Here is a 12,233-nt window from a genome sequence, read left to right on the forward strand (position 1 = left end):
AATGAATAAATCACAAACCAATGAAAAGGGATTACAGTAAGAGTGAAGAAGGAAATGGGGAAATTCAAAATATGTAGATAAGTATACTCATTGTTTAAAGAAAGCCATCCAAGCTCAAGGAACTAGTCTACTGGGAAAGAGTCCTTTATTCATCACCTTTTCCCATTGACTGAATAGAAAAGCTTCCCTGGTCTCTCTTCTGTACTAGGTCTTGAAGGGGTGAATGCTTCTAAAGCATTTTTAGTGGATATTTTGCTCAAAAGAGCCACATGGTTAGTCAGAAAAGAGTCAGTTCTTGTATGATTAAAGTATCAGCTAACTGAAAATGGCAAAGCAATAGATCTTAACTTTCTCTCTCTTATTTCCTGGCACATGTGCCTAAAGACACTATACAACTAGAAATCCTATGTGTATTTTGTAATATAAAAATAAATATTGCTAGGTCTATAAAAATAGTAATACTTGAAGAACCACCTACACTCTTGGTTGCACCTTGTCAGACTCATTCTTTTTATGGAATCACAGAATGTAAAGTTTGTAAGATGCCCTAGAAATCGACAAAGCAGCTTTATGTGAGGAAAGAATCTAGAAAAATGAGGTTTCATGGAAGCTAAGCATGGGTCCTGGAGACAGGAGCACTGAAGATGCTTTTAGTTGTGCTTTTTCTTTTGTTTCATTGCTCCCTGAGATTTCATGTAATTATCTGCTTGGGATGTGCCTTGGTTACAACATTGGTCTTGAATTCACCATCCTTATGACTCTGTTCACTACACTGAAATTACAGACATTTCCCTGAAAGTCTTGGTTAAGAGGACAGGAGCCATAGCCTTCTCTGAATTTGTATCATCAGTTGCTATCATTAGATTCTGGGTTTAAGTTACTTAACTTGAAGTCTCTCTCCTAAGCTACAAAACTGGAACGTTAAATTTTTAGTACATTTGGATTTAATACTTTTTATAACATAACAGTTCGCCACCATCTGAAACTCCAGTCCCCGCATATGCAATTCTTCTGGTCTCTGTGGGCACTGCATGCACATAGTACATAGACATATGTGCAAGGAAAACATTCATACAACTTACAATAATAACAACAATAAATAAATAAATAAAATAAAGACTGAAACTGGTCTAGAAACCCTTTACTACATGTTACCAAAGCCAACATAACAGAGAATTTGAAAGAAAGAAAGAGAAAGAAAGAAAGAAAGAAAGAAAGAAAGAAAGAAAAAGTGTATACAGTAAAAATTCTCCACTCTACTTCTTCCAGCACTAAGAAACTTTGACCTTTCTCTAGCCTTGACCCACTACCACGCCTTTTATTTCCTTAATAAACCCATTCTTTTCCTTTTATTATCCACATGTATGTCTGTCCAAATCCCTTGTTCAGGGACACAAATCCCTGGAAATCCCAGTGGTGCTCAATTTCTTCCTAAAGAGAAATGTCTTAATTATGTATGTATTGGTAAATATTTAGCCTAGTACTTGTCATACAATAAGCTATAAGTAAGAGGTGATGCCTACTGTCTTCATTATTATAGAGTAGTGGAGTCAAAATCCACCATGCTTTTCTAAGGCTATTCCGGCACCTGCTGAGTGGAGGAAAACGAAGACTCGAATATCAGCCTGATATTACCATTGCATAAAAGCCTCCTCTGTGGGCACTGAAGAAAGAAGACAAGCATGTAGGTGTCTTCTTCCTTGTCTGGCTTCATGATCCACTGGCAATGAGTCAATCTAACAAGCTAGTTGATTCAGAAATTCTAAAATGGGTTCCAATGTATACTTTTGTCTGAATTTATCTTTGTAACCTTTCAGAGAAGCTAAACACAGCAAACTTGGAAAAAATAAACCTGCCCTTAAGGATTTTAGTTGGTTAAATTTCATTATGTTTCTTCAGCTTTGTGTTGCAATATATTTCGGTTTTGGTGTTGTTTAAGTCCCTGTGCTTGAAAATGACAAACAGTAACTGCTTTTAAGTTATTAAAACTTCCAACACAAAAATATTTACCATGCTTAGATTTTAGGAAACCCTATCCATAAAGAATGCCTCAGCATGTCAATCTGGTGAGAGAAGGAATGCTGAAAAGCAAGTGAAAGTAGGCACAGGAGGAAGAGGTGACCCTTTGAATTGACATACTATCCAATCCGGTGTCAGAGAGCTTTACAAAGCTACCTAAGGACTGGAAACCCAGAAACAAACAAATGTGTGAATGCCAGGGCAAGTTTCTAACTCCCAATGCCACTTGGCTAGGTTCTGTGGCCTCTCTCCGCTGTCATTTCCTTGTCTGTAAAATGAGCAGATGAAACGCTCTGGGGTCCACCTTGGAATTCACCAATATTTCACAACCCTGTTTTGGTTTCAGTTATTCAGATTGTTTTACACATTCTTCAGTAACCAGGAATTGGATTTTCCACGTAAGTGAGATAACATGTGGGCGATCCTTCCTTGCCCAGCCCCTGTGTTTGGCCTCGGGTTACCTTCAAGCAGATATGGGGGTATAAGGAAAGTCCTCAAACACACATGCTCTGAAGGTCGTGCCTAACAATCCTTTAATTGGCTCCTTGAACCCTAAAAATTGCCCTGCTCAAAATTAGTTATTCATTTGTCTACATCTTTGGAGGAAGACAAACTTGCCAGGCGGGCTGTCAGGAATGTTTCAGTCTTCTGCGTGGACAGGTTTCTCAACCTGTTTCTTTGCTGTGACTTCTCAATCTATAGATGGTCTAAACAGATCACGCTAAGTTTCACAAAGACTGGGGAGTGAGTCCACCGAGGGCAGTGGGGGTGTGAGCTCTACTAAAGGAACCTACCACTCCTGAGAAAGGGCAGAAGTGATGAGGGAAAGCCAGGAGATACAGGGAAAGAAGCTACAGCAAGGAGCAGAACACAAAGAACTTCAACGCGGGTGGTCACAGGGATAATTCTCATCGAAGTCAACCATATTGACAAAGGGCGAGACAATGGGGTCCAGATTAGACAATACAAATGAGTTTGGTGGAGAAATACGGTTGTTGCAACACCATATGTTTTAAAACACGATTAGACCTTTAAAAAGCATGCACAAATCACTGTTCGTAGTCCCTGCATTGCTCGACATGCTTTGCTGCATGTGTGGCTTCAGAACTCTGCAACAAATGCCTCCATGCACTGCTCTAGCTTGGGTCCAGGTTGTAAAGCATTCTTGCTAGTGATGGCTGCTATAAAATTCTGCACAGTGGTGCCTCATATTGCTTATAAATTACTGTTTATCAATTGCTTTTATACTTCAAAAAGCCATAGGATGCACGTTGCTTCTCACATGCTTTAAATCTCCCATTTCCTAAAATGGCTACTTACCATGTGAAGTTCTCTAATCTTGGTGTAACACAGCGCTCTGTTATAAAATGCTGTGTAGCTGTTCTTGTCCATGTTGATAGCTGTAGTTAAATCTGTAACAGCTAGCTTGTAACTCTACAATGAGAAAGAAAGAGTGAGAAGGATAAATCATAATAGATAAGTTTAGTCTCTAAACAAATGTGATCCTGCTAGTATTTGATGCATTTCTTTAACATTCTATGTATCATCTTTCTAAATTAATACAATGAAGCTAATCTTTCACATAGTTCATTAAGAAAATCTTGGTAGGTATTCTTACAGATTTTTTTCCATCTGCAAGTAAATCTAAGGATGCCAGTAACTTAAATTTAAGCAACTATGAGCTAGAGAGATGGATCAACAGTTAAGAACACTGTGATGCAAAGGACCAGGTTCAATTTCCAACACCCCTCAGCTCCCAACTGTCTGTAACGACAGCTCAAGGAGATTCTGCACTCGCTCCTTGTCTACACAGGCATTGCACACATACGGTACACAAACATACATGCAGGCAGACACTCGTGCAAATAAAATATAAATAAACAAATCTCAAAAATTAATGTGAAGCAATTGTTACCAGTGTTGCTATGTGGCCTAGAGAAAATTATACCTACTGTACAGGGCAAGCAACCCACAGTCCTCTGGTGAACACTAAAAGACTGACTTACTTCTGCCACCCGTACGCATATCATACAGTCATGGCATGTTCTGCTCCCTTTCCCTTTCTCGTCCCCTTCCATTCTCCTCTGATAGCTTATGTCACCATCTAACACATGCTCATGGAATTGATACCTAATGCAATGTCACACCTTTGCTGTAGCTGCTAATGCAAACTACCTCATATGAAATAGTAATAAAGAAAAGTCAAAAATATAATCAGGGAGGAATAAATCATTCCACTAAACATCAGATATCGCAATCTTTCGCCTAGGAATTTCTGCTTAGGAAACTCAAACAATGATTCTGTTCTCATCACATATAAATGCATTACTTAAAATGAACAGTAAAGCATGTAAAACATTCTGAACTCCAACAATCGAGTAATTAAATATAAATTATGATGGAATATCATGCATCATATATAGTCAAAGAAAGTCTAAAGAACAGAGAACACCAGAATTATGAATAGCATATCATATCATCTGTTTGAGGAAAAATAGGAATCGAGTCCCCAGTTAACAATTCAAGAAGCCTCAACTCTAAACCCTTAGTCAGCCAGGCAGGAGTGGCTTACCCTGTTGTAGTATTTCAGAACTCCTCTGCAGATGTAGGCACGCACACTTTCGGGATAAAGTCTGATGGCCTCATTACAGTTCAGAATTGCTTTGGAGTATCTGCCCTGTAGGCCATAGTAGGCTACTCGGCTTAAATATGCCTTTTCAGAGAAGACAAAAAGCAGGGATATATATATTTTATTTTAAATCATCAGTTCTACCAGAATATATAGAACTTCAAATAAATCTATAGTGCCTAAAGACAATATTAAAATATGGTTTCCCCATTTCCTGTCATTAAAGATTAAACACACAGCATAATTAAAATAATTTTTACAGGGATCAGGCTTATGGCTACCATTTGGATTCAGTAATCATTAGTGTGTGGCCTACTGTTTGCTTTCTCTATTTTTCCCCTAAACTATTAGAAAAAGAGGTTGTGTACCCCATAATTTCTACCTTATCTCCTCTAGTATGAGTCTCCTGTGAAAAAAGGCATTGCCCCACACATCTGTACCACCGTCATTTATCTAGGATGGTTACAAGTAATACTCCACAATTATCCAGTATTTATCAACTCAAATTTATTTTTTATTAATTTATTCATATTACATCTCAGTTGTTAGCCCATCCCTTGTATCCTCCCATTCCTCCCTCCCTCCCGCTTTCCCCCCTACTCCCCTCCCCTATGTCTGTGTCTGAGGGAGACCTCCTCCTCCTGTATATGCTCATAGGGTATCAAGTCTCTCCTTGGTGACCTATTATCCTTCCCCTGAGTGCCACCAGGCGTCTCCATCCAAGGGACATGTTCAAATATGGGGCACCAGAGTTTGTGTGAAAGTCAGATCTCCTTCTCCACTCACCAGTGGAGAATGTCCTGTCCATCGGCTAGTCTGGGTAGGGGTTCGAGGTTTACTGCCTATATTTTCCTTGGCTGTTGCCATAGTTTGCGGAGGACCCCAGGGCCCAGACTCGCCTGTAGTTTTCCAGGACCCGCTGGATCCTTCTATTTCCTCATTCTCCCAGGCTTCTCACACCTAAAGTCTCAATAGGATGTCCTCCCCTCTTACCCACTTTCCTGGTAGGTACATATCAACTCAAATTTAATTTAAAATCAAGAGCCAGTCAAATTTCATGTCTTAAAATTTGGGTTGTCCGAACTCTGGTGCCTCATATTTGACCACATCCCCTGGAGGGGGAGACCTGGTGGCACTCAGAGGAAGGACAGCAGGTTACCAAAAAGAGACTTGATACCCTATGAGCATATATGGGGGAGGAAATCCCCCTCAAGAACAGTCATAGGGGAGGGGAATAAGGGGAAAATGGAAGGGAGGGAAGAATGGGAGGATACAAAGGATGGGATAACCATTGAGATGTAACAAGAATAAATTAATAAAAATTTTTTTAAAAAAGCAAAAATAAAAAATTTGGGTTGTCCCTGAAACACATTAAGAGGCAAAATCCATATGATGTGGAAGTGAGAAATTTATAAAAATTATGGCATATAAATTAAAATTACAAACAAATAAATTAATGTAATTGAAATATTTACATATATTAAAATTCTCAAAATACTTTTGCAAGTGTATTATCTATGCTAAAAGTAATAATTTTGTTCCAAAGAGGAGTAAAAAAATTTGGGCTATCAAACTAATTGGTGTCAGATATAACATATGTCTGTAATCTCTAGCCTTGAGAGGCAAAAGTATCAGGAATTCAAGGTCATTCTCTGCTACATATTGAGGGCAAGACCATTGTGTGCTATATAAGATGAAATGAAAGGAGAGGAGAGAGGGAAAGAGAAAAAGATGGAGGAGGGAAGGAAGGGAGGAAAGGAGGGAAAAAGAGACTGGGGAGGGAAGGAGGGAGGGAGGGAGGAAGAGAGAGACACAGAGCAAGCCAACCGTTTTTACTAATGATTACATATAAACTATTTAATAGGTTCATCAAAACTAACATATTGCCCAAATTACTGATATCATTTATTTAAATACCTGGTAATGTTTGGGATTGAGAGTAATTGCCCTATTAAAGTCCAGAATTGGGTTTTCCTTGTTGAGTTTTACTTTGCAAAGTCCCCGATGATAAAAGGCATCTGCAAATTCAGGATTTGCTTTCACAGATTTTGTGAAAGCATCAAAAGCCTAGAAGAATATATTTAAGCACATACCACTTAGTGACAGATTACATGAATTTAAAAGATTAAGGAAGTGTGGTACTGTTATTGAAATGCTCTACTTCTTCTTCTTCTTTTTTTTTTTTCTATTTAAAATGCATTCTTTCAAAGAACCTTATGGAACAAACTACTGTAAACCCCAGAAATTAAGTCAGACTTATAATTTAAAGTTCCATTATTTTCAGACAAGTATTCTACATAATCCATGTTGTTAGACAACAGTACTTGGAGGTTTAAGTTCAGTCATTATTCTTTGAATTTCACGAATTCAAAGAAGCCACGGACAGCAGCAGTCAATTCTCCACAAGAACTACAGCAGAAACATAGTCATTAAGTTTCAAGATAAAAGGATGCCACAATTCTCCAATGTGTACAATCATCGTATCCAATTTAAATCTGATCTGAATACTTTGAATTTCTTATCAATAAGGAAAGTAAAAGAGTGTTCTAATCCTTATCCATTTATTCTACAGAACATCAAAATACTCAGCTTAACTACTTATGATTTAATAAATCACATTAGTACAGTGGTATTATTTTCCTTCAATAATTTCCTACAGTTAGGTTTATTATTTTGGTGAGAAATACACATTAGCTTTGAATTATTACTGACAAATTAACATCAAATATAATGTGCTGATATTTAATTTAAGACGATTCATGGGAATTACGGATGCAGTCTTCCTGTCAAAAATAAGCAAAGCTTTACAGGTAGTTTTGTCAGTTTACTTCCTTCAGTAATATGAGTAGCGATCAGAAACAGAACTGAATGCAAGCAACCAGTTTGGAAAGTCACAAATAATCTCTGCTTCTAAACACACAGATACCACTGGCTCTTACATTCCTTCCTCCCCTCTTCTGGAAGGAGGATTGTCTGCCTAGTGTTTGGCTGTGCACCCATTAGCTGCTGGATGGTGACCCTCTGATGACAATTGTACTAGGCACCGATCTATGAAAATAATGGTATATCATTAGGAGTCATTTCAGTGACTTTTTTTTTCCAGTTGTATTTGGTTCTATCCTAGCTCTCTGGGCTGTCCTGCCTCGGGTTCCTAGCCATGCAGGCAGTGTCAGGCATGGGCTCCCTCTTATGGCATGGGCCTTAAGTTGCAACAGTCATAGGTTGGCCATGCCCATAAGTTCTGTGTCATCACTGCCGCAGCACATCTTGCAGGTAGGGCAGACTGCAGGTCAAAGTTTTTGTCTCTGGGTTGATGACCCAGTCCCACTGCTGGGAGCCTTGCCTGGTTATAGATGAAAGTCATTTTGGACTCCAAATTCTCCCATTACTAGGAGACTTCACTAGGGTCATTCTTGTAGATTCAGGGAGTTTCCACTGCACTGGGTTTGTACAATGCCCCCCAAAGGCTCCCCAAATCATCTCTCTTAGTACTTTCTCCCTCCATCCTTCCCACCCACTGCTCCCCAGCTTAATCCCTCCTGTTCCCACCCACCCCCACCTCCAGCCCACCTGCAAAATCTATTCTATTTCCCCTTCCCAAGGAGATCCATATGTCCCCACCTTGGGTCATCCTGTTACTTAGCCTCTCTGGGTCTGTGGACTGGAACATGTTTATCCTTTACTTAACAGCCAATGTCCACTTATAAGTACACACCATCTTTTCTTTCTGGGTCTGGGTTACCTCACTCAGGATGTGGCCCACAGAATCAACCAAGCAGGTATTAGAGGGACTCACAGAGACTGAAGCAACAAACAAGGACCCTGTATGCATCTGGGCTGGGTCCTCCACACATACAATTCTGTGCGGCTTGTTCTTGTGGACCTCCTAACAGTGGGAGTGTAGGCTGTCTCGGACTCTTTTGCCTGCTTTTGGGGCCCTTTTTCTCCTACTTGGTTGTTTCATCCAGCCCTGATGTGAGGGTTTGTGTTTACTGTGACTTGATAGGCCATGCGTGGTTGATATCCCTGAGAGGCCAGCTCTTTTCTGAAGGGAAATGGAGGAGGAACAGATATGGGAGAGAAAGAAGGTGGGAGGAGATGATGAGAGAAGAGGAGGAAGGAGAAATTGTGGTGAGGATGTAATGTATATGAGGGAATAAAAATGCTAAACACATAGATACCATTTGTAAATTGCCTTCCTCCATGTAACAGAGACCCAGGTTATACAGACAATCTGCTGAAACAATAACGGCTTCCGGTCCTTTTTCAGAAGCTGAAAACATTTCCAACGCCTTCTTAAATAACTTCATAGATTCCTATAAGAATAAAAACAAAGATAAGGGATGAAGTGACTGTTTTTAGTGTTTATTTGCTCAACATTATAATCTTAAATGTAAAGAGAACTCAGAGCCCACAGCAGCTCTGCTCTCGTGTCATACAAAGCACACAGATCTATCAAGATCACAAATGTTGTCCTTATACAACTAGAGGACCCTTCTTCCTCCATGTTCATATTAATAAACCTCTCCATATCATAGAAAAGTTACCCACATAAATTTAATAAAAATAGTTGAATCCCATTAGTGAAAAAGAGTTTTAACTTTCTAGATGTTATTTATTCCTCAGCAAATCATCCTAGGCATCTAAATGTGAATGTCAAGTTTAAACATTTATTTGTTGTTATCCTGCTTTCTAAACTGGAGTAAACTGTTAAAGGAACCATGGGATTTAACTTAAACTTGCTGTCTTCCCGACTCCTCATTAGCACTTCCTCCACATTCACAAGCCATCTCAACACCCAATCTCCCGTCCTTAGTTCATCCTGGCCACGGGAAGACTGAACTGCCTTCTCTCTGTCCTTCCTTCATACTGTTCAGTATGCCAATATCTCAACTGTGTTTGCTCTTCCTCTATCTTTGTGTGCTTCCTTATAGCCTCTTTTTCAGAGCTCAGCCCTGACCCTGCATCTCCTTCTGCATCATTTCCTCTCTCCTTTGGACCTCTAGCTCATCACTATCTCTCTGAGTCCCTGAAGACTTGAGCCCGTTATATCCTACTTCGATAAAAATAAGCACATCTTCACTTTCTCTTGCTTGGTCCATCTACCCCTTCTTTGTTTCGTTGCCAAGTCTTCTCAGGGAGATGTGGGAGTGGAGCCTGACAGTAGACGTCACATGGTGTCCTGAAAACAGTACTCTGGGTATGGTGGATAAAGACGTGGATGATCTTAACACTGTTACTCCAAGCCAAGATAATAACCAAGAAATAAAGAGAGGAAGAGGATGTGTGAGATACTGACACAATGAAACTAAGAGAATATCACCCCTGACTGGGTGAGCTGTCTAAAAGTTCGCAGGTCATTTAGGAAACTCTGTTTGGGTCCTACAGAAATGCAAACTTGGTATCAGTTGAGCTTCCTCCTGGAATCTGGATGGAGAAGCAGTTCTCCAGTTCATTTTTGAGAGGAAACCATCTTTTTGGGCTTTCAGGACAGAGAACAGACTTCCTGGTAGCTGCTGATTGCTCTAAGGCCCTAGAAGACTCCCACAGTTCCCCACACCCCACCACAGGGCAACATGCAGGGACTTCCCTCTATTTCCATCCTTCTCTATGTCCAGCTGCCCCTTTATCTCTGTCCCTCTCCCTCCGTCTCCCTATCTCTGCCTCCCAGTCCTCATCCTTCTATCTCTGTCTCTCTATCTCTATCTGCCTATTTCTGTATCTGTATCTCTGTCAGTCTGTCTATCTCTTTATCTCTGTCTGTCTGTCTAATTCACTATTTTCATACTAATTTCTTAAGAAATAATTTTCTGGAGAACTTTGAAGACCTTCCAGGCACCCATTTCCTCCATGAGACAAAGGCATAGCCACTGATTTTTACAAGTGATTCTTGCTCTATTTTGGCTCCTACTGGGATTCTTAAAAAAAAAAAAATACACCCATGAACTTTTAGATGTCCTCTGATTTGGCTATATTTTACAACGCATATCCTTAAATATCTTCCAGCATCTACCTCACTGCTTAGTTTTGCCACATTTTTAAGTATTTGTTACTTAAATTACATAGTTCCAGATGCTAAAATTTGTGTTATTTTCCTTATACTGAAAAAGAGAAAAAGAGCCTTTGAAGAGCATGCATTATCCTGTTTCCACAGTGAGTCGACTGTGTTTTGCCATAAGGTGCTTGCTAGGTGGTATTCCCACCTGATGGCTCAAATAGGGAAGTCTCTTCCAAGATCATTTGGATTGTTGAAAACTTTTTAATATATTTTATTAATTTATTCATATTATATCTCAATTGTTAGCCCATCCCTTGTATCCTCCTATTCCTCCCTCCCTCCCATTTTCCCCTTACTCCCCTCCCCTATGACTGTGACTGAGGGGTACTTCCTCCCCCTGTATATGCTCATAGGGTATCAAGTCTCTTCTTGGTAGTGTGCTATCTTTTCTCTGAGTGCTGCCAGGCCTCCCCATCCAGAGCACATGGTCAAATATGGGGCACCAGAGTTCATGTGAAAGTCAATCCCCACTCTCCACTCAACTGTGGAGAATGTCCTGTCCATTGGCTAGATCTGTGTTGGGGTTTGAAGTTTACTACATGTATTGTCCTTGGCTGGTGCCATAGTTTGTGCAGGACTTCTGGGCCCAGATCTGCCCATTATAATGTTCTTTTTATAGGTTTCTAGGACCCTCTGGATCCTTCTATTTCCCCGTTCTCCCATGCTTCTCTCACCTAGAGTCCCAATAGGAAGTCTTCTCCTCTGTCCCACTTTCCTGGTAAGTGAAGACTTGCATGGGATATGACCCTTGGGCTAGTGTCCAGCTATAAGTGAATATATACCATTTGGCTCTTTCTGTTTCTGGGTTAACTCATTCATTATGATCCTTTCTAGTTCAATCCATTTACCCACAAATTTTGGGAATTCCTTGTTTTTAATAGCTGAGTAGTATTCCATCGTGTAAATGTACCACAATTTCTTTATCCATTCTTCTACTGAGGGACACTTAGGCTGTTTCCATGTTCTGGCTATTATGAATAAGGCTGCTATGAACATGGTTGAGTGAGAAACACAGGAATATACAAACAATCAGATGTTGAAACCTTTTTATTTCCTTTGGACTACATGGCAGAGAGCACTGACCATTGATTGGGTGATCCCTGAGGTCCTGCAGGCCCAGCAGTTCCCTGCCTTGAGAACCTCTCCACAATCAGTTACTAACTAGTACAGCTCTTTTCTTTGTCAAGGCTAACAGGAGAATCTCTCTCCAGTCTTCTACTCACAAACATTATGTCATGTAACAAAAGTATGGGCAGCACGACATCCCATCACCTTTGCTGTAGTCTACAGGTTCCATCTACACTATGATCGCAGAATGGCACAGTTTCTATGTTGGGCATGCAATAAATCTGCCCCAGAAGATAGGCACCAGATCATAACAAGTGTCAAGTGAGGAAATGAAGATAATTATCACAGAATTTTTTCCAAGATTTGATACTTTTAATGATAAGAAAAAAGGTTATTAATTGGGGAAGTCACAAAGTGGCAAAAACAGAGAAGTATAATTTTAATTAAATGACAAATGTT

The 12,233-nt window shown here is 39.9% G+C and overlaps 1 protein-coding gene across 5 annotated transcripts in view; it reads right to left on the reverse strand.

Moving 5' to 3' along the window:
* Window positions 1-12,233, reverse strand: part of TTC6 (tetratricopeptide repeat domain 6) — a 170,340-nt gene that overhangs the window by 20,261 nt on the left and 137,846 nt on the right. For all 5 annotated transcript variants that reach the window (XM_084791644.1, XM_084791645.1, XM_084791646.1 and 2 more), the window contains 4 exons: window positions 8,830-8,964; window positions 6,566-6,715; window positions 4,592-4,732; window positions 3,340-3,453 (listed from right to left, as the gene is read on the reverse strand). In XM_084791644.1, coding sequence (XP_084647770.1) covers window positions 3,340-3,453; window positions 4,592-4,732; window positions 6,566-6,715; window positions 8,830-8,964 — 540 coding nt within the window. The remainder of the gene's footprint in view (window positions 1-3,339; window positions 3,454-4,591; window positions 4,733-6,565; window positions 6,716-8,829; window positions 8,965-12,233) is intronic.

This window comes from Acomys minous (assembly GCF_964271855.1).
Source record: "Acomys minous genome assembly, chromosome: 8".
Lineage (NCBI taxonomy): Eukaryota > Metazoa > Chordata > Mammalia > Rodentia > Muridae > Acomys > Acomys minous.